Source organism: Mirounga leonina, unplaced genomic scaffold, assembly GCF_011800145.1.
Source record: "Mirounga leonina isolate KUSES-001 unplaced genomic scaffold, KU_Mleo_1.0 Mir_92, whole genome shotgun sequence".
NCBI lineage: Eukaryota > Metazoa > Chordata > Mammalia > Carnivora > Phocidae > Mirounga > Mirounga leonina.
The window spans coordinates 2,956,484-2,976,996 of NW_023270852.1; the positions used below are offsets into that span (position 1 = coordinate 2,956,484).

The 20,513-nt window shown below is 41.2% G+C and overlaps 1 protein-coding gene and 1 pseudogene across 1 annotated transcript; both read left to right on the plus strand.

The window, feature by feature from the left end:
* Positions 1-1,633: 1,633 nt before the first annotated feature.
* Positions 1,634-19,131, plus strand: LOC118004151 (vitamin D 25-hydroxylase). The gene is made up of 5 exons (XM_034995337.1): positions 1,634-2,177; positions 9,984-10,125; positions 14,418-15,050; positions 15,856-16,185; positions 17,022-19,131. The coding sequence occupies exons 1-5, from the start codon at positions 1,953-1,955 to the stop codon at positions 17,195-17,197; spliced, it is 1,506 nt and encodes a 501-aa protein (XP_034851228.1). The 5' UTR covers positions 1,634-1,952; the 3' UTR covers positions 17,198-19,131.
* Positions 6,012-6,119, plus strand: LOC118004329 (annotated as a pseudogene).
* Positions 19,132-20,513: the final 1,382 nt, after the last annotated feature.

Here is a 20,513-nt window from a genome sequence, read left to right on the forward strand (position 1 = left end):
TTACAAGAGGAAAGTACCCAATTTTGTAACTTAAGTAGTTAGCAGAGGACATTGACAGAGAACAGTAAAGATAGAAATCATCATGCTCTAAGCGACATCCCAACACATGAAGTCTTTATAGCCAACTTCGCTAGGAAATGTTCCCCAGTTGGGTTTTAATTCAATCGGGTACCGGTTTTGGCCAGCTACCAGTGAGGGTCTTGTGCCTAGACTACAGATGTGGAGGGTATCACATTAGACCAATAAGGAGGAACACACGGGAGTCTTAAGATTGACAGCCATCCTGGTGACTTAGGTGGCCATCGCATGCCCAGGACAGACAACTTTGTATAAGGACAGGAATAGAGAGGGCATCAAGTTTCTGGGTCTTATTACCATTCAGGCCAGGTTACTATCAGCCAGAAGGCAGGCTTTCTCCTCCCCATAGAGTAGCCACGGGCTAGATGATTGCAGCCTGAGCAATCCACATGAAAGCGTTCTAATAAGACTGTACTCCTTGAAAAGCCCCTGAAATGAGAGTAAAGGTAGAGGAAAACTAAGTAGTAAGTAGAGGAAAACACTCACCAAGTTGGCACCGCGGCTCAGAGTCCAGATAAAAAGACTCAAAGCCCCATGTTCCAGCGCCAAATGGCATGTTTTTGGAGTAGTGTTGTTGGGATCCGGAGCTTACGGCCAAGAAAGAATTCTTGAAATGTTTTTGGTGCAAAAAGGTGATTTTTTTTTTTTTTTTTAAATTAAAGGACCCCTGGGGACAAAGAGCTACTGCCCCGGCGGATTGGGAGGAGCAACTGATTATACACTTTGAGGTTGGAGGAAGTAAAGACAAGGGAAGTTCCAAAAGGATGTTCATATGCTAAAGAAGACTCTCGGGATACCTGAGGCCTTGCTATTGTCAAACCAAGGTTATTCTTCCCTCTAGCAAGGCATTAACATTAAGAAAGTTGGGAGTTTCCTGGAAGAATGTTACACTCCTCCAGCCTCAAATATTTGTCAATGGGCTGCAGGTTATAAGGACGTTTGATTTTCTCTACATTTCCTTCTTTGTTTCCCACATCAAGTACCATTCCTAGGCAACTGCAGACTAATGATTGCCAAGAAGTAACCAGTTTGGGAAGACCAGAAAGGAGTGAAAACATACATGATTAACTCAGGTTACCTAAATATCGTGAAATCATAATTCTTAGGGGAACACATACAAAAATGCCTCATAATGATGAAGGAACAAATGAGTAAAAGAGGACAGATCTTTTTTTTTAATATTGATGAGTCAGTTCTCAAGTGTTAATTCGGAAGATTATCAGGTTTAGTTCAAGACTGAGTTCTGATAACCTTTGCAGTTTTTCCGCTCTTAAATAGGTTATTTAAGAGTACCTGATTTAGGTGCACCTGGGTGGCTCAGTTGTTAAGTGTCTGCCTTCAGCTCAGGTCATGATCCCAGGGTCCTGGGATCGAGCCCCGCATCGGGCTCCCTGCTCAGCGGGAGGCCTGCTTCTCCCTCTCCCACTCCCTCTGCTTGTGTCCCCTCTCTCGCTGTGTCTCTCTCTGTCAAATAAACAAATAAAAAAAAAATTAAAAAAAAAAAAAGAGTGCCTTATTTAATAGTTCCTAAAAATTCACCTTCAGAAAGGGCTGGCCGCAAGGGAGGAAGGACCCTCCTAGCCCAGTGACGGAGGTTGTGCAGAAGCGTTCCCCAAGCCCTGGGGTCAACACCCTGGAAAAGCCCAGAGGCTCGAGGTCGCTTGGAGCGACGCCCAGATCCAAAGGGTGGCACCCGCCTCTGCACCTAGACTCTGAGCCCCACAGAGCCAGGAGTAACTGTCCGGAGCAGCCAACCAAAGGCCAGGGAACGGGGGCGGGACCTCGGGGTGTCCGACCAATAGGAATGCGGCGGGGCAGGAGGGCGAACCAGCTCCAAGGCCCCGGGGTTCGTAGCACCAGCCCCCGGCCCGGCGATGTGGGACCCTCCGGGTGCTGAGGCATGCGCCACGGCGCTCGGAGGCGCGCTCTTTCTGCTGCTCTTCGCGCTGGGGATCCGCCAGCTGCTGAAGCAGAGGCGGCCGACTGGCTTCCCTCCCGGGCCGTCGGGGCTGCCATTTATCGGCAACATCTACTCGCTGGCCGCCTCGGGCGAGCTCCCCCACGTCTACATGAGAAAGCAGAGCCAGATGTACGGCGAGGTACAGCCCGACGGGCTGCGGGCTGGGAGGGCCCGGGCCTTCCTCAGGGGTGGACTTGACGGCCGCTTCTGGGCCCGACCTGTCTAGACTTCCCTTCCGTGTACTAGCGACTTGGAGGGAACAGGCTTCCCCAGTCGGGGGGTAGGAGTCCTGGAGGCCGCGCCCCTCCAGGGGAACCCCGCCCAGCCAGGACCTCCACCCTTCCGACGCCTAGCGGGATCAGGCGGGATCCCCTGGTAGTGCTCGCGCGCCTGCGCATGGGCCCCGAGGGCGCCAAGATTGTGCTCCGCGCCTGCGCAGTGGGGCCCCGGGCTGTTTTGGGAAGCCTGTGGTTCGGAGGGGTGTTTTGGGCAGCCGGTGGGAGCTAGACGTGTGTGCGGTTCTACCCGTGGCTTCTCGCGAAAATGGGGCATCCAAGTTCTAGGTCCAGATTAATGTTTAATAGGACGTTCCTAAATGTTTGCATCTAAGGATAGCTGCTCTAGGCGTCTGCTATGGGGATGGGAAAGCGCAGGTAAGGCCCCTGGCCAAGATGGTCTCTGGAAAATAATTATGAAAGAACGAGTGAATTAATGACTAAAAATCGGTGCGGAGTCCTACAGCGAAGCGAGCGGGGTCGGCCCGACTGGCCAGGAACATCCTCATAGCCAACACTGGGACTGCGCGGCGGTGGGCCAGCCTGCCTTCCGAGGTGCCCCGACGTAAACTCGCAACCGTCCGGCTCGGCCACTTCCGGCCTTTCGCGCTGTGCAGAGAAGGAAAGCGCCGCACAGCAAGGCTGAGGGACTCGCACGCAGCGCACCGCCGCTCCCTGCGGGGGAAGAGGCCGGAACTCACGCGTGCGATTGGAGCGATGTCCTAACCTCGGAAGGAGGCAGAAGTTTCCAGAGCACTGGCCCGGGCTGAGCTCACCTGTTTTGTATGGAATCCTTTCGGGCCTCCGCAGCAACAACAAGCTGCCCGGCTCGGCCGGGTGCTGGGGATGAGGCGAGGAAGGCAGACACTACCTGACTTTAGGGAGTTAGAGCCCAGTGAGAGAGAGCAACTCTAAATATCGACCACAAATTGTGAGTGCTTTGAAGGAATAGTATGGTGTTGCCGTTTGGCAATTGTGGTATTTCAGGTTGGGGCGGAAGTCTTTATTTGAACCAGTGTTTACGAGAATTATCTTAGGTTCTTGCACCGCTCTCATGGTTGACATTGTTAAAGGGAAAGTGGTTTTACGTAAAGCAAATTATATAATTCTTATATTTTATTGTCAACCTTCCGGTTCTCCAGGAATTGAGTGTAACTTTTCTCTGAATTTTAATTTTGCCTCATGAATAATGATAATAGCTAGAAACAGTAAACTACTCAAATGTTCTTGGTTATTAATTGCAAAACAATTTATTAGGCCTATAACATAAAAAGTATCTTTAAACCAATTATGTGGGGCGCCTGGGTGGCTCAGTCGTTAAGCATCTGCCTTTGGCTCAGGTCATGATCCCGCGGTCCTGGGATCGAGCCCCGTGTTGGGCTTCCTGCTCGGCAGGAAGCCTGCTTCTCCCTCTCCCACTCCCCCTGCTTGTGTTCCTGCTCTCGCTATCTCTCTCTCTGTCAAATAAATAAAAATCTTTAAAAAAAAAAAAGCCAATTATGTGAAATGCTGTCTTGCAGAATAGGAAGATGTTTTTCATATATTCCCTATGCTGAACCTTTCATTCCCATGACTTATTCCATAACTGGAGGCTTGTACCTCCCACTCACCTTCATCCATTTTGTCCATCCACCCACCCCCTCTCCTCTGGTAACCACCAGTTCTCTGTATTTTGGGGTCTGTTTCTGCTTTTGTTTGTTGGTTTTGTTTTTAGATTCTTTCTGACTTATTTCACTTAGCAAAATAGTCTCTGTGTCCGTTCATGTTGTCACAGATGGTAAGATCTCATCTTTTTTATGGCTGAGTAATACTCCATTATATATGTATACATTATATCACATCTTCTTCATACATTCATGTTATTGATGGACATTTAGATTGCTTCCATATATTTGGCTATTGTAAATAATGCTGTAATAAACATAGTGCATATATCTTTTTGAAATAGTGTTTTCAGTTTCTTTAGACAAATACCCAGTAGTGGAATTACTGAATTGTATGCTATCTTTTTTAAGATTATTTTAGAGAGAGAGTGTTCATGGGCACACGCCATTGGGGGAGGGGCAATGGGAGAGGGGAAGCAAACTCCCTGCTGAGCACAGAGTTGGCCTCAGGGCTTGATCCCACGACCCTGGGGTCACTACCTAAGCTAAAACCAGGAGTCAGACACTTAACTGACTGAGCCACCCAGGTGCCCCTGTATACTATTTCTAATTTTAATTTTTTGAGGAACTTCCATACTGTTTTTGCAGTAGCTGCACCAATTTACGTTTTCACTAACAGTGTACAAGGGTACCTTTTTCTTCATATCCTTGCCAACGCTTATTATTTCTTTTCTTTTAATACCAGCCTTTTTTTTTTTTTTTTTTTTTTTTTAAGTAGGCTCCATGCCCAACGTGGAGCCCAACTTGGGGCTTGAACTTACAACCTTGAAATCAAGAGCTGAGCTGAGATCAAGAGGAGGGACACTTAATCAACTGAGCCACCCAGGCACCCCAGATACTAGCCATTCTGACAGGTATAAGGTGATATCTCGTTGTGGTTTTGATGTACATTTCCCTGATGATTAGTGATATTGAGCATCTTTTCATGTGTCTTACGACATGTGTATGTCTTCTTTGGAAAAATGCCTATTCAGGTCCTCTGCCCATTTTTAATTAGATTATTTTTCTGGTGTTGAGTTGTACAATTTCTTTATATATTTTGGATATCAAACTCTTATTGGATATATCATTTGCAGATACCTTCTCCCATTCAGTAGGTTGCCTTTTCAGGTTTTTTTGTTGTTGTTTTTGTTTGTTTTTTTAATGGTTTCCTTTGCTGTGTAAAGGTTTTTCTTTTGGTGTAGTCCCAATAGTTTATTTTTGCTTTTGTTTCCCTTGCCTGAGGAAACCTATCCATAAACAAATTGCTAAGGAAGTGACTAGGAGATTACTCTCTATCTTCCCTTCTAGGATTTTTATGGTTTCAGGACTCATATTTAGGTCTTTAATCCACTTTGAGTTTATTTTTTATATGGTATAAGAAAATGGTCCAGTTTCATTCTTTACATGTATTGATCCAGTTTTCCCAGCACCATTTATTGAAGAGACTGTCTTTTCTCCATTGCATAGTCTTGCCTCCTTTGTTGTAGATTAATTGACTATATAATCGTGGGTTTATTTCTAGGCCCTGTTTTCTGTTCCATTAATCTATGTGTCTATTTTTGTGCCAGGATCATAGTATTTTGATTATTATATCTTTGTAATATATCTTGAAATCCGGGATTGTAATACCTCCAGTTTTGTTTTTCAAGATTGCTTTGGCTTTTCAGGGTCTTTTATATAATATAAATTTTAGGATTATTTGTTCTAGGATTTCTAGTTCTGTGAAAAATGCTGTTTGTATTTTGATAGCAGTTACATTAAATCTTTAGATTGTTTTGGGTAGTATGGACATTTTAACAATATTGGTTCTTCCAATCCATGAACATGGAATATCTTTCCATTTGTGTCATCTTCAATTTTTTTTTTTATTAGTGTTTTATAGATTTCAGAGTACAGGTTTTTCACCTCCTCGGTTAAATTTATTCCTAGATATCATTTTTGGTGCTACCATAAATGGAATTGTTTTATTAATTTCTTTTTCTGCTACTTCATTATTAGTTATGGCAATGCAGCAGATTTCTGTATATTGATTTTGTGATCTACAACTTATTCATCGCTTCTCGGCCTTTTGGCTAAGATCAAGTGTAGTATCTGTTCTTATCAGTTTAACAACTTTACTTATTCATTTGTTACTTCTAATAGTGTTTTGGTGGAGTCTTTAGGGTTTTCAATGTATAGTATCATGTCATCTACAAATAGTTTTACTTCTTTCTTACCAATTTTGGCGCCTTTTATTATTATTATTGTTTGATTGCTGTGGCTAGGACTACCAGTACTATGTTGAATAAAAGTGGTGAGAGTGGACATCCTTGTCTTGTTCCTGATCTTAAAGGAAAAACTCTTTTAATTTCTCACCATTGTGTATGATGTTAGCTGTGGGATTGTCATATATTGTCTGTATTATATTGAGGTATATTCCCTCTAAACCCACTTTGTTGAGAGGTTTCTTGTGAACAGATGTTGAATTTTTTCAAATGCTTTTTTTCTGCATCTGTTGAAGTGATCATATTATTTTTATCTTTCATTTTGTTAATGTGGTGCATCACTTGGATTGATTTTTGAATATTGAAACAGTCTTGCATCCCCAGAATAAACAGAAGGAGAATGCACCAAGAAAGGCTTCGTAGAGGATATTCCCTAAAGACATGGTATGGTTTGGACAGTATGGCAGTCAAGGGAGGCATTTCAAATGAGAAAACAGCCCAAGCAAAGATTGAAAAGTGTTTATCAGTTTTCATCAATGGCACTTTTCACATCCCTCTCTTACTAGCCCTTCACCCATGGTGTTGTGTAATAGTATACTTAAATGTATGTCTTCACCACTATTCAGTAATTCAGCATATACTTAGCAGTTATCAGCATCTGCTACGTACTGTGCTAGGTGTGAAGATATAGTAGTAAACAAAACAGTGGTAAAAATCCCTGTCCTGGTGTAGCTGATGTTCTCCTGGGGGCTGAGGTGGACGGGGAGGAGATGGACAATATAAATAGAATAAGTAAATGATATAATACATCAGAGTACAGAGTGTGAAGTTAACTAAATTAGGGGAAGGGAGATGGAGAAGGCTAAGGGGTAGAATTTTAACTGAGGTAGAGCAGGCCTTACTGCAAAGAAGACATTGGAGCAAAGGCTTAAAGGAAATGAAGGAGTAAACTCTAGGAATAACTAGGGGAAGAACATTCCAGGCCAAAAGAACACGCACAAAGGCCATGAATCAGGAGTATGTAATATTGAGAATCACCTATAAAGAGACAAGTTGAGAGGCTGTTGTGATAACATGAGGGAAAATGAAGGTGGCTTGGATCAGAGTGTTAGGGATGGAAGGGTAAGAAATTGCCATCTCCTGTTTATATTCTGAAAATAGGAGCAACGTGACTCTAAGCAGTGATGTGGGGCTGGGGAGAAAAATAGAGTCGACACAGGCAGTAATTTGGGTCCTGAACAGCTGGAAGGATGAATGGAGTGCTCATTACCTGAGACAGTGAAAAATTGTGGGCAGAGCTGGTTTGCAGGGAGGGGAAGAAACTTGATGATCACAGACTGACTTCTAGAAGGGAAGGAAAGTGTTTCACAGACCTTTACCAAAAGTCCTTGAAAACAGCATATACCAGAATAGATGCTAGTTCAAATGACAATTTCCCCAGTTTTACCCTCAAATAGGGACCAAATTTTTGAGTCAAGGTGGATTGTATAACAACTTGCGCAAACCATGGCTCCTCCTTGGTCTTTGTAATCCATACTGTCCACACCTGATAGCTTTACCCTGCAATATGACTCCTGTTTGTTCTTGCTCCATATTAACACAGCTTTCAATCCCAGGGTCTTCTACCATCCTCCATCGGTCTTGTTGTCCTGCATCAGAACAGGTGCCTATTCACTGATACCATCCTTTCCTGCTGTGATACTGTGATTTATAATAAATACATATTTGGTTTTTGTTCCTTTCCATGGAATTTCCTAAGTGTAAAAAGTAATAAAGGTGTCTTTTGTTATTCATGACAAACCGCTTTCAACCACACCTGAGTTTACGCTTGAAGGAATTTTTGGACAGTCCCTAGAATGGGAGTTTATTGCCAGGAGAACCAATCATGATTAGAGGGTTGGAACTTTCAGTCATACCCCCACTACCTCTGGGAAAGGGAGAGGGGCTGGAAGTTGAAGCAGTCACCAGTGGCCCACGATGTAATTAATTGTGCCTAGGTAATAAAGCATCCATAAAAATTCCTGAATTACGGGGTTCAGAGAGCTTCCATGTTGGTGAACAGGTGGAGGTGAGTAGAGGATAGAGAGCATGCCTGGGGAGAACATGGAAGCTCCGCTCCCCTCCCCTTTCCCCATACCTTCCCTATGCATATCTTCCATATAGCTGTTCCTGAGTCGTATCCTTCTATAATAAACTGTTAATCTAGTAATTATTTTCCTGAATTCTCTGAGCCACTCTAGCATATTAATAGGACCCAAGGAGGAGAGGTCGTGGGAACCTCTGATTTATAGCCTGTTGGTCAGAAGCACCTGGACTTGGGAATGGCATCTGAAGTAGAGATAGGGAGCAGTCCTGTGGGACTGAGCTCTTAACTTGGGGGATCTCCAGGTAGGTAGTGTCAGAATTGAGTTAAATTCTAGGACACCTAGCTGGTGTCCCAGAATTGCTGAGGTGTGGAAAACCCACACAGCTGGTGTCAAGAGTGTTAAGAGTAGAGAGTATTGAGATTAGAGAAGACACACAAGAGGAGGCATTTTTCACTTTCTATCTGTTAAAATTACACTTCTGGGAAACTACTTTAAGACCATTCCATTACTGCTTTGAGAACTGAAAGAGCCCCACATTTGCTCAGCTGGTCGCCATTCTCTTGGCACTGAAACTCTTACACTGCCACTTTTGACTAATACCACTGCTTGTCACATGCAGTCCATGCTACTTCCCCAAGGTTCTGGATGTTCCTATTGCTTGGTCGGCAGAGCCTATTCCTTTGCCAAAGACTCCGTTGTTAAGTGGGTTGCTTCTGCTACTACTTGGAGGTCTTCTTCATGTTTTTTTCCTGTAATTACTTCTGCTGAACTTATGTTTTCCATTAAACTTCTATTTGGGTTTTTCCCCCCCAAAGTATTGTAAACCATAGTTAAATCTGCTCTACTTATTTGCAAAGAGATGAGAGTTGACTCAGTATTTTGGCCCTAAAAAGCTCTCAGCCAGGCCCTGAGAGGATGAAGATAAGCAGTCTTTGCACCCCACTGATAAAGTAGCATTGTTCCCTCATTGGACTAGCTAGAATAGACTACAGGAGGTGTTCTATTGTAAGTGAACCTGACATGAAGCACATGAGAAGCTCCAGCAAGGCATAGGATGGATCTTCTGTCTTGCCTTCCCTTTAGCTGAGGGGCACCCGCCTGTGCCTATGTGGTAAATGCCTTTTCTCCAGGGTCAGATTCCCTTAGGGGCCATCTTTGTTAACTTCATGGAATTCAGAGACCCAAATACAAATGAGCCTAATTATAATATGTTTATACTTCAAATTTATCTCTCAGTTAATTCCCTCCCCTATCTAAGCCTGGAGTAATAATATATAGATGGTGCTGCTTCCTCATTTATCTTGGAAATAAAAAGAGATTCCTAGAGCTCATTGAATGCATTGAGTTGGAATGAATCTTAAAAGAGCATCTGAATCAAGTATCGTATTTTCTGTGGCAACCCTGAAGCCAAAAAGGTTAAGGGTTCTGCCCAGGGTCCTATATTTGTTTAATGACAAAGCTTAAACTAGAACCCAGGCTTAATGAGCCCAGTACTCTCTTCCTTATACCATTTATAAGATTATGTCTTTAGGCACTAACCGGGTAATGAAATCGTAGTGTTTGCTATGCCTTGTAGAGAGAAGGCACTCAAAACATTGTCAGTTGAATAATAAATCCTTCCATTTTCAGGGAAGTAACAAATACTGGGAGAACTGGGCTTAGCACGGGTGGATTTCCATAGTTATATTTCTCCATTTTGTCATTTAAATGTTGTTTTTCTTTTCTTCTCAAAGATCTTCAGTTTAGATCTTGGAGGTATATCAGCTGTGGTTTTAAATGGCTATGATGTAGTAAAGGAATGCCTTGTTCATCAAAGTGAGATTTTTGCAGACAGACCATGCCTTCCTTTATTCATGAAGATGACAAAAATGGGAGGTATGTTTATTTTCACCTATTTAGTGATTTACTATTTTAAATTACACTACTTATTTGATGTAACTTTAGTATTTAGAGTGTAGGTTCTGTTGTACTGATTAGCAGGAAAGAATTAATTTAGGTTACAGAACTTAATATTTGAAGACCTTTCAGGCTGCATTACACCCATATTTTAGACCAGTACATGCTCATTTTGCTGTTGTAATTCTGTCTAATAAATATTGTAAATAATGTTTTAAAGAATTAGCATTTAATGATACCTGCAAGTTTTGTGAAGCAAGTTAGGAACACACATGTGCATGCACATTTGAATCAAGAGTGGTTTTTAAAGCCAGTCTTGAGTACTTGGTGACATTTTTACCATCAGAATAGAATGTGAAGCAGCCTTTCTTAACTACTAACCAGTATGACATGTAAATGAAGAATTGTGGGATTTGTGTAAAGGATTAGCTTCTGTTTGGTTTAGTGTTGATCAGCATTGGATGATTTGATATTCAACAAGGGAGGAAGGCTGAAGGTTAACAGAATAGGTGAGCAGAAAGCCTAAATTAGAATGTTGAAGTCAGATACAGTGGTTTTAATACTTAATAGTGTAAGGGTTTTACAATGATGGTGTCCAAAACTCTCTAATTTAATGAGAGCTTCACACTCAATTTCAAAGAAAAATGTAACAAAATTTGCCTTACATAGACTAAAGAATTGAAAAGAAAATAAAAATTAACCATATATTGAATTACAAAGCAAATCAACTAATGCAAAGAAAACAGCAGTTTTAAAGGACAAATTGTTAGGCCAGAGGATAATGATACTTGAAAGCAATAAAATAAAACACAAATTTCCAGCTTCTTAATACTCTTTTCAATAATACTTAGGCCAAAGAAGAAATTATGGCACAATTTATAATAGAAGACCTTTAAAGAAATTGTGAAAATGAAAGATGATGTTATCAGGGTAACGTTTGGGATAAAGTATATACTATATATTTTTCAAAGCTATAGTTTTGTAGTTTGGACTATTTTTATCATAAAGATGAAATAAGCATTTGACTTGATATTTTCAAAAAACAGTAAGAGAAAAAGAAGTAGAAAATTGTGTGTTTTTGTAAATACATATGCACTGAACTTGGAACTGAGAATTCAAAGCCCACACTTTGGGTAAAAGTTGCCCTATAAGTGGGCTCAGCCCATGCTTGGCCAGCACAGAGTTATAACAAGGCTCCTCTGTATCCTCTTGTACATGTATCTCATATGCATACATTGCTGTAGGGCTTTGCACTAGCTGTTCCCTCGAAGCAGGGATCTTTCCCTGCATATCTGCTTGACTCACTCCCTCATGTACTGTATCTTTACTTATGTCAGTTTCTCAGTGAGGTTTTCCCTGACCACCCTGTGTCTCCTTCCTTGCTGTAATAATTCATTCATTTGCCTGTTGTCACTAGTGTGTAAGATCCATGAGTAGGCATCTTTGCCTCTTTTGTTTGCTGATATATCTGTGACACTTAGAACACTGCCTGGAGCACCGTAGGTGCTCCATAAATACATGATGAATGAGTATTTGTTGAATGGTCATCTGGGAGTATAGAAAAGACAATGGACTATGGGAACATAAGATGGCTGCCAGCACTAAAGACCCCCTTTTGTATGGTTAGCTTTATCATAAGCTCCAAATTCAAAAACCGTTGCACAAAAGTTGCTGAAATGTAAATTTTATAGGTACCTCATGTACACAAGAGAAAGTGACATTTTTCATCAAAGGTACCAATTATGTATGTACCAATTATGAATGAAATTTTGAGTAAAGTGCATGTTATATATATGTGCTAAAGATACTGTTTTCCTCTCTCTCTCTCTCTCTTTTTTATACATTGATTGATTTTGGGTCGCCTGGGTAGTTCAGTTGGTTAAGCGTCTGCCTTTGGCTCAGGTCATGATCCCAGGGTCCTGGGCTCAAGCTCTGGAATCAAGCCCCGCATCAGGCTTCCTGCTCCGTGGGGAGCCTGCTTCTCCCTCTGCCTGCCACTCCCTCCTGCTTGTGCTCTCTGTCAAATAAATAAATAAAATCTTTTTTTAAAAAAATTGATTGATTTAGAGAGAGAGAGAGCATGGTGCGGAGAGGCAGAGGGAGAGGGAGGGAGAGTCTTAAGTGTACCCCATGCTGAGCTCAGAGCCTGATGGTGGGGCTCAATCTCACAATCCTGAGATTGTGATCTGAGCTAAAATGGAGTCGGATGCTTAACCCACCTGAGCCACCCAGGTGCCCCTGCTTTTCTCTTTTTTTCTTTTTTAAAGATTTTATTTATTTGACAGAGAGAGACACAGCGAGAGAGGGAACACAAGCAGGGGTAGTGGGAGAGGGAGAAGCAGGCTTCCCACCGAGCAGGGAGCCCGATGTGGGGCTCGATGGGATCATGACCTGAGCCAAAGGCAGACGCTTAATGACTGAGCTACCCAGGTGCCCCACCCCTGTTTTTCTTTGATAGGTAATTTTTTTTTAATTTTTTGCAAATCACTTTTTAAATTCAAGTATAGGGGCGCCTGGGTGGCTCAGTCGTTGGGCGTCTGCCTTCGGCTCAGGTCATGGTCTCAGGGTCCTGGGATTGAGCCCTGCATCGGGCTCTCTGCTCTGCGGGGAGCCTGCTTCTTCCTCTCCCACTCCTCCTGCTTGTGTTCCCTCTCTAGCTGTCTCTCTCTCTGTCAAATAAATAAAATCTTTAAAAAATAAAAAAAAATAAAAAATAAATTCGAGTATAACTAACAACAGTGTCATATTAGTTTCAGGTATACAATGTAATGATTCAGTAATTCCGTATATTAGTGCTCATCATAAGTGTACTCTTAATCCCCTTCACCTATTTCACTCGTCTCCCCACCCACCTCCCCTCTGGTAACCACCAGTTTGTTCTCTATATTTTAGAATCTGTTGTATTGTTTGTCTCTTTTTTCTTTGTTTTGTTTCTTAAAGTCCACATATGAGTGAAATCAAATGGTATTTGTCGTTCTCTGACTGACCTATTCCACTTAGAATTATATTCTCTAGATCCATCCATGCTGTTGCAAATGGCAAGATTTCATTCTTTTTTAGGGCTGAGTTATATTCCATTTGGAATATATATACCACATCTTCTTTACCCATTCATTTATCAATGGACACTTGGGTTGTTTCCATATCTTGGCTATTGTAAATAATTCTGCAATAAACATAGGGTTGCATCTTGATAATTTAAAAGGAATGTATTCTGTAGTAGCCACATCATAAGAGCAGAGTATACTGTGGAGACTCTGAAACTTTAAGGCAGCAATATCAACATTAGAAATTTGAGTTTCATGTTTGCCCTGTCTTCGTTCGGGCTGCTTTAGTAAAAATACCAGACTTAGTGTCTTAAACAACAATCATTTATTCTCACAGATCTGGAGGTTGGGAAATCGAAGATTAAGGTGCCAGGAGATCTGGTGTCTAGAAGGAGCCTACTTCCCGGCTTGGAAACAGATGTCTTCTCCCTGTATCCTCACACAGCTGAGAACAGTCATCTCTTCTTGTGTTTCTTATAAGGGCACCAGTCTAGCTCATGAGGCTCCACCCTCATGACCTAATTACCTCCCAAAAGGCCCCACCGCCTAATACCATCACTTTGGGGGTTAGGCTTCAACATGTGAATTTTGTTGGGACACAAACACTCAATTCATAGTATCCTTCTTTTTTCTTGAGTATTTCTACCACACTGACACCTCATTCAGGCTTCCTTAGCCTCTTCCAGAGTTACCTTGTTAGGTAACATATGCCTTTAACAGGAGAGAATCTGTGTTCTAAAATCTAGAAACAGAAACAGAAAATTTTCTAATCCTACAAGGATGGTTTTCAGTTGTTTTCTTAGTCCAAGATAAAATTTGCCCATAGAACATGCAGTGGTTTGTCTTTTGTAGATGAGGCTTAGAGTAATAGCTAGATAATAAAGTCATCGGGTCTAGTTCACCTAGGATGAATTACATAGGACTGTCCAGTTTCTTGTGGTAGGAGAATTACAGGTCTTTTCTGCCTGTCTCCAGATAAAAAGAAGACCAGCTTTATCTGTTGACAATATTCTGTGGCTAATGATTAGCAAAGAGCAGGGCTCAAGCACTAGGTCTAGTTTTAGTTTTTGGTTTTTTTTTTTTTTTGGTCTAGTTTTAGTTTTATAGAAAGATAATTTGGAGAAAAATGACTAACCATCCTTTTTTACTCCATAGCATTTTCAGGTGTTAGATACAGGAATGTAGGAATGATAAAGTTTTTTTAATACTTTGTTTTTTTTCCAGGCTTACTCAATTCCAGATATGGCCGAGGATGGGTTGATCACAGAAAATTAGCTGTAAATAGCTTTCGCTATTTTGGATATGGCCAAAAGTCTTTTGAATCTAAAATCTTAGAAGAAACCAAATTTTTTATTGATTTTATTGAAACATACAAAGGTAGACCATTTAACTTTAAACAATTAATAACAAATGCTGTTTCAAACATAACCAATCTGATCATTTTTGGAGAACGATTCACTTATGAAGACACTGATTTTCAGCACATGATTGAGTTATTTAGTGAAAATGTGGAACTGGCTGCCAGTGCCTCAGTCTTCCTGTATAATGCCTTTCCATGGATTGGCATCTTACCTTTTGGAAAACATCAACAGCTATTTAGAAATGCAGCTGTGGTCTATGATTTTCTCTCCAGGCTTATTGAAAAAGCTTCCATCAACAGAAAGCCTCAGTCACCTCAGCATTTTGTCGATGCTTATTTAGATGAGATGTATCAAGGTAAAAATGACCCATCATGTACTTTCTCCAAAGAAAACCTCATTTTTTCCGTGGGTGAACTCATCATTGCTGGAACCGAAACTACAACCAATGTGCTACGGTGGGCAATTCTTTTCATGGCCCTTTATCCTAACATTCAAGGTGAGGATCCTCTTGATCTCAGGACTGTCCCTACATTTAGGACTCACACATGTTTTAGAGTCTTTGGCTATGTACAGAGCATTTTATTTAGGAATTTCTGCTGTGCTAGCCAAGAAGAAAAACATTTCATAGTTTGTTTTTTTTAATAAAGATTTTATTTATTCATTTGACAGAGAGAGACACAGCGAGAGAGGGAACACAGTGGGGGAGAGGGAGAAGCAGGCCTCCTGTGGAGCAGGGAGCCCGATGCAGGGCTCGATCCCCAGACGCCGGGACCATGACCCGAGCCGAAGGCAGACGCCCAACGACTGAGCCACCCAGGCGCCCCAACATTTCATAGTTATAAAGAGTTTCACATCTGTTCTCTCAAGTCATGTAAAAACCTCAGAGATAGGTCTTATGCCTGTTTTATAAAAATGAGGGAAAAGGCTAACTAGCTGCCTTGCCCAAGATCAGCCCTTGGAAGTGGCAGAGCTAGGACCTGAACCCTGCTTTTTTTTTTAATTCAAGTTTTATGTTTCACTATTTCCCTCGCTGAGAGTGATGTTATTTCAATTGTAGGTTTGTTTAATTTTTATTTTTATTACTTTTAGTGTTTTTTTTTTCACAGCAAAGGTACTCAGAGCATTGGTTTCTGGTGGCACACAATATATGGCATATTTTCAGATAGAACTCCCAGATAATGAAAAATCTGAATCTGGTTGTAACCATACCTTGTTGACTTATTATAGGTTACCCAAAGGGAAATTACTTTGGATATAGTTCTAAGAATTGCATAATAACTGGAACACTTTTTCTCTGACAGGACAAGTTCAGAAAGAGATCGATTTAGTTATGGGACCCACTGGGAAGCCTTCTTGGGATGACAAAAGCAAAATGCCTTATACGGAGGCAGTTTTGCATGAAGTTTTAAGATTCTGTAATATAGTGCCATTAGGGATTTTCCATGCAACCTCTGAAGATGCAGTTGTACGTGGTTATTCCATTCCTAAAGGCACAACAGTAATTACCAACCTTTATTCTGTACACTTTGATGAAAAGTACTGGAGAAACCCAGAAATATTCTCTCCTGAGCGATTTCTGGACAGCAGTGGATATTTTGCCAAGAAGGAGGCTTTGGTTCCTTTTTCCCTAGGTAAGAGAACTTTCACAGAGACACGACTTTGGGACAGGATAATGGTTGATCATGTATGACATCTTAATCTGAAATATTCTGTTGTAGATTAAGGATTCCAACTCTAAAAACACAGCATTGATTCTTACAGGAGAGACTGGTTTAATTAGAAAGTCATTAACACCTGTTTCTCCTCAACACTTAACTTAGTAACTAGAAAGAAATGGTTGAGAAGCTCTGGCTTCTTCTGAAACTTTTTTGCTTATGGATTTGAGCTTGTAATCAAAACTTGTAGAGCTAGAAGTCAGTAATAGGTAGCTTGAGAAACTGAGACCTGGGGAAAGAAATGACATCAGAATTTGAAGTGCAACTGAAACATAGCTTTTTTGGCTCCTTATTTATTGTACCTCGTCTCCAAAAATATTGCTTGGTTCCTCTTGCTGTCTGTGAAAAAGTCCACGGACCACGAGACCCATGGAAGACAGACTGAAAACTCTTCCTTTCATTGGGGAAGGGTTCACATTTAGTCATTTGAAATGAAATACACTTCTCCTGGATCTAGAACAAAATGGCATGCCTGAGATTGGGTCTTTCATGGCATATCTTGGGCTGTGTTGCAAAGTCCAAGGGAAGTGTGGAAGTGGATTAATAAGCTTACAGAAGCCCATGATCTGACAAGAGAAGGTAAAGAAATGGGCTCTGGGAGCTGAAGTGCCAATTGTTATTCTCTTTAATAAACATAACTGCCTCTAACTTTCTTTAAATACCAGATTTCCTGAATGGTACCCATATAGTAGACGTAAATTTTGGTAAATACTATGGATTTTAAAAAATTGTGTCTGTTCTTTTCTGTTTAGGGAAAAGACATTGCCTTGGAGAGCAGCTGGCTCGGATGGAGATGTTCCTGTTTTTCACAGCATTGCTCCAGCGGTTTCACTTGCATTTCCCGCACGGGCTGGTTCCAGATCTGAAGCCCAGATTAGGCATGACATTGCAACCCCAGCCCTATCTCATCTGTGCAGAAAGACGCTGAAAGTGCTGGCCATCTTGTGGGAAAAGGTTATCTGGTTGCCTTTTACCCCTGAACCTTGATTATCTAACCAGTGTGTGTGTTTATACAAAAATCACAGCATCATAAAGCCAAACGAACACAGTCTTTGAAAGTAGTACTAAAGCAATAATAAGTATTAAGTATGGTTTTTTCCAAGCTTTTGTGACTTCTGAGGTGGAATTATCTGTGGAGGAAAACAAAGGTACAAATGACAGGTGTTGCCTAAGTAAGCTAGGCCATGGATGCCCTAAGCAGAGCCTGACTTTTCAGCCTCTTGTTGAGCACCAGGTACCCCTTCTTTCTTGACTCCATCTTGCTCCTGTCCTGGGGGCTTTGCTTCCAAATGCCAATGCCAGTTCCCTTCTGTTAAGATATTATCATTAGTGGGTAGTGTGGTAGGAGTCCAGTTTAATAGAGGACTAAAGAAATTAGAACCTAAATAAATGAGTTTGGAGGACAGAGGTATTTTAGACATAGTGGCAGATAATAGAATAAATATCTGTGTATTTAAGAACCTGCCAGTGCTTTCAAATCTTGCTCCCTATTATGTGTGCATAAGAATTACCTTGTTCTTACTACAGATGAGGGTCCCTGTGACCCAAGTATTCATCCCCATAGCACCAGTTCAGTAGAAGGAAATTACAATAATGTAATTATAATAAAAAATGACACCCGAAAGTAAGTATTAATTCTTCATAGACACAGACATTTTTCCTAGTACACTTTCTTCATAAACCAATCACAGTTCTTAAAGATGGAATCGTTTTACCTTTTAAAGGTCTCCAGCCATTTCCTTGGATTACTGTTACTTTTCTGAAGAGAATATTTTACAAATCCAAAAAACATGCTTTAGAGCATTATGGGCTTCTAGTAATAATGATGGCAGGAAAATAAGTGTGAATTGTGACTGTCCTGATCAAACTGGTAGGTATATTCACCCATTTATAGTTTTTTTAACATGATTTCCTCTAAGGTTGTACATCAAGGATTTCTGCTCTTGTAACTTGGCTCATGAATAGTTGCAGCCTTAGAGTAAATGCACATAACAACAACTTCTGTTAAAAATATGAATTTAACCTTAATAACCTCATCTGTTGAATATTTTCAAGTTTCCCTGTGATGAATCAGGAGTCTTTGCATCTCTGATATATTAAGATGTTTCTGGTTGCAAGAGGAAAAAATCCTGGGCAAATTTACTTAAATAATAAAGGAGAAATTTGGCAGTAGTGTGGCAGTTTTAGAGTAGGTATGACCTACATACTCCATGTTATCATCAAAGATCTGCTTGTTTGCATTTTGCGTCCCAGATGGTATCAGCTTTATCTTAAGACTGACTCATGGAAGTCCATGTGCTTTGCCTCCTTGTTTAGACTGTGCTTGGGTTGTTTCTGGGGGAGTGAGGGAGCTTTTCAGATATTCTCCCAAAACTGTTCTTTGTGTCCCATAGGTCCTAACTAAGTTAAGTGCCCATCTTTTAAAACTCTGTCTTTTGAGTGGGATTATGGTTCACTTAGGCCTGACTACTAGAGCCAGTGATGGAGTTGGCTTCCCCCAAAGTACATGTGCTACATTGGGGTAATATAGTTATCTATACAAAAATAAGGAGAGTTATAAGGAGAAGAGGAACTCCTGACTAGCAGACTAATTACAATATCTAACTCACTGCCCTCCAACCACTTGCTAAGCCAAGCAACTTTCCCTCCTGCTTCCCTGACTCTTGACGATTGTGTTCATTCAAATTACTTTTTGATCTTTACTTTTCCTTTGGCACAGCAAATCTCTCATCCCTGGGCCTCCTACTTACTGTCATTTCTCCTACAAATGCCTAGGTTGAACTCTACAGACTGGGGATTCTGGAAGCTTGGTGGTCTTAGGAAAGAAATTTAGTGAACTAGAATAGATTATAATCAAAATTAAGGAGGTCTTATTTTGCTCTTGATTACTACTATCACTGTTTTTTTCTAGGATGATTATAACCTTCATAAATCTACAGAGAATAAAGAACATGCTATTTATTTTCTTTACCTTGTATCTATTTTTTTTTTTAAAGATTTTATTTACTTATTTGACAGAGAGAGACACAGCCAGAGAGGGGACACAAGCAGGGGGAGTGGGAGAGGGAGAAGCAGACGTCCTGTGGAGCAGGGAGCCCGATGCGGGACTCATTCCCAGGACCCAGGGATCATGACCCGAGCCGAAGGCAGACGCTTAACTGACTGAGCCACCCAGGCGCCCCTCTTTTTCTAGTTTCTTAAATGGGAGCTTAGAATATTGTTCTGAGACTTTTCCTCTTCTCTAATATGTGCACATAGTATTATAAATTTCCCTGAAAGAGATATTTTATGACTAGGGCACTATGAAATTTCCATTCCTTAAATTTTATTTATTTATTTATTTATTTATTTATTTATTTATTTATTTATTTATTTACTTGACAGAGAGAGACACAGCAAGAGAGGGAACACAAGGAGGGGGAGTGAGGGAGGGAGAAGCAGGCCTCCCCTGGAGCAGGGAGCCCGATGCAGGACTTGATCCCAGGACCCTGGGATCATGACCCGAGCCAAAGACAGACGCTTAACCAACTGAGGCACCCAGGCACTCCGGATCTTTTTTTTGTTTTTAATCAATACATTAGATCAAGAGTCAGCAAATTATACCCTACAGTCAAAATTTGGCTCACTATGTTTTGTATGGCCTACAAGCTAAGAATGGCTTTCATATTTTGAAGTGGTTGAAAAAATACTTTGTGGAACATGAAAATTTTCTGAATTTCAAATTGAGTGTTCATAGTTAACATTGGAATGCAGGAACTCTTTTTTTTTTTTTTTGGACACAGACAGCGAGAGAGGGAACACAGGCAGGGGTGGAAGGAGAGGGAGAAGCAGGCTTCCCGTGAAGCAAGGAGCCCGATGTGGGGCTGGATCCCAGGACCCTGGGATCATGACCTGAGCCAAAGGCAGACGCTTAACAACTGAGCCACCCAGGAGCCCCAGAAACACTCATTTTTAAAAATAGATTGCCTACACCGGTTTTTGGGCAATGATGGCAGAGTTGAGTAGTTGTGACAGAAAGTGTATGTGGCACCCTCATGTCTTACCCCTTGGCATGCTGCTTGACACACTGCAGTGATGTGGTTGGAACATGACAGCATTCCCAGCTCTATGCATATCTCCGTATTGTAGCATTTTATTTAAAAACCTTAAACTTTAATTTTTTTACCAGTGCATACTCCTCACATCAAACAAAAACAAGAAGAGAGAAAAAAAGTGAATTTTGAATGTCATGCTTTTAGGGCATA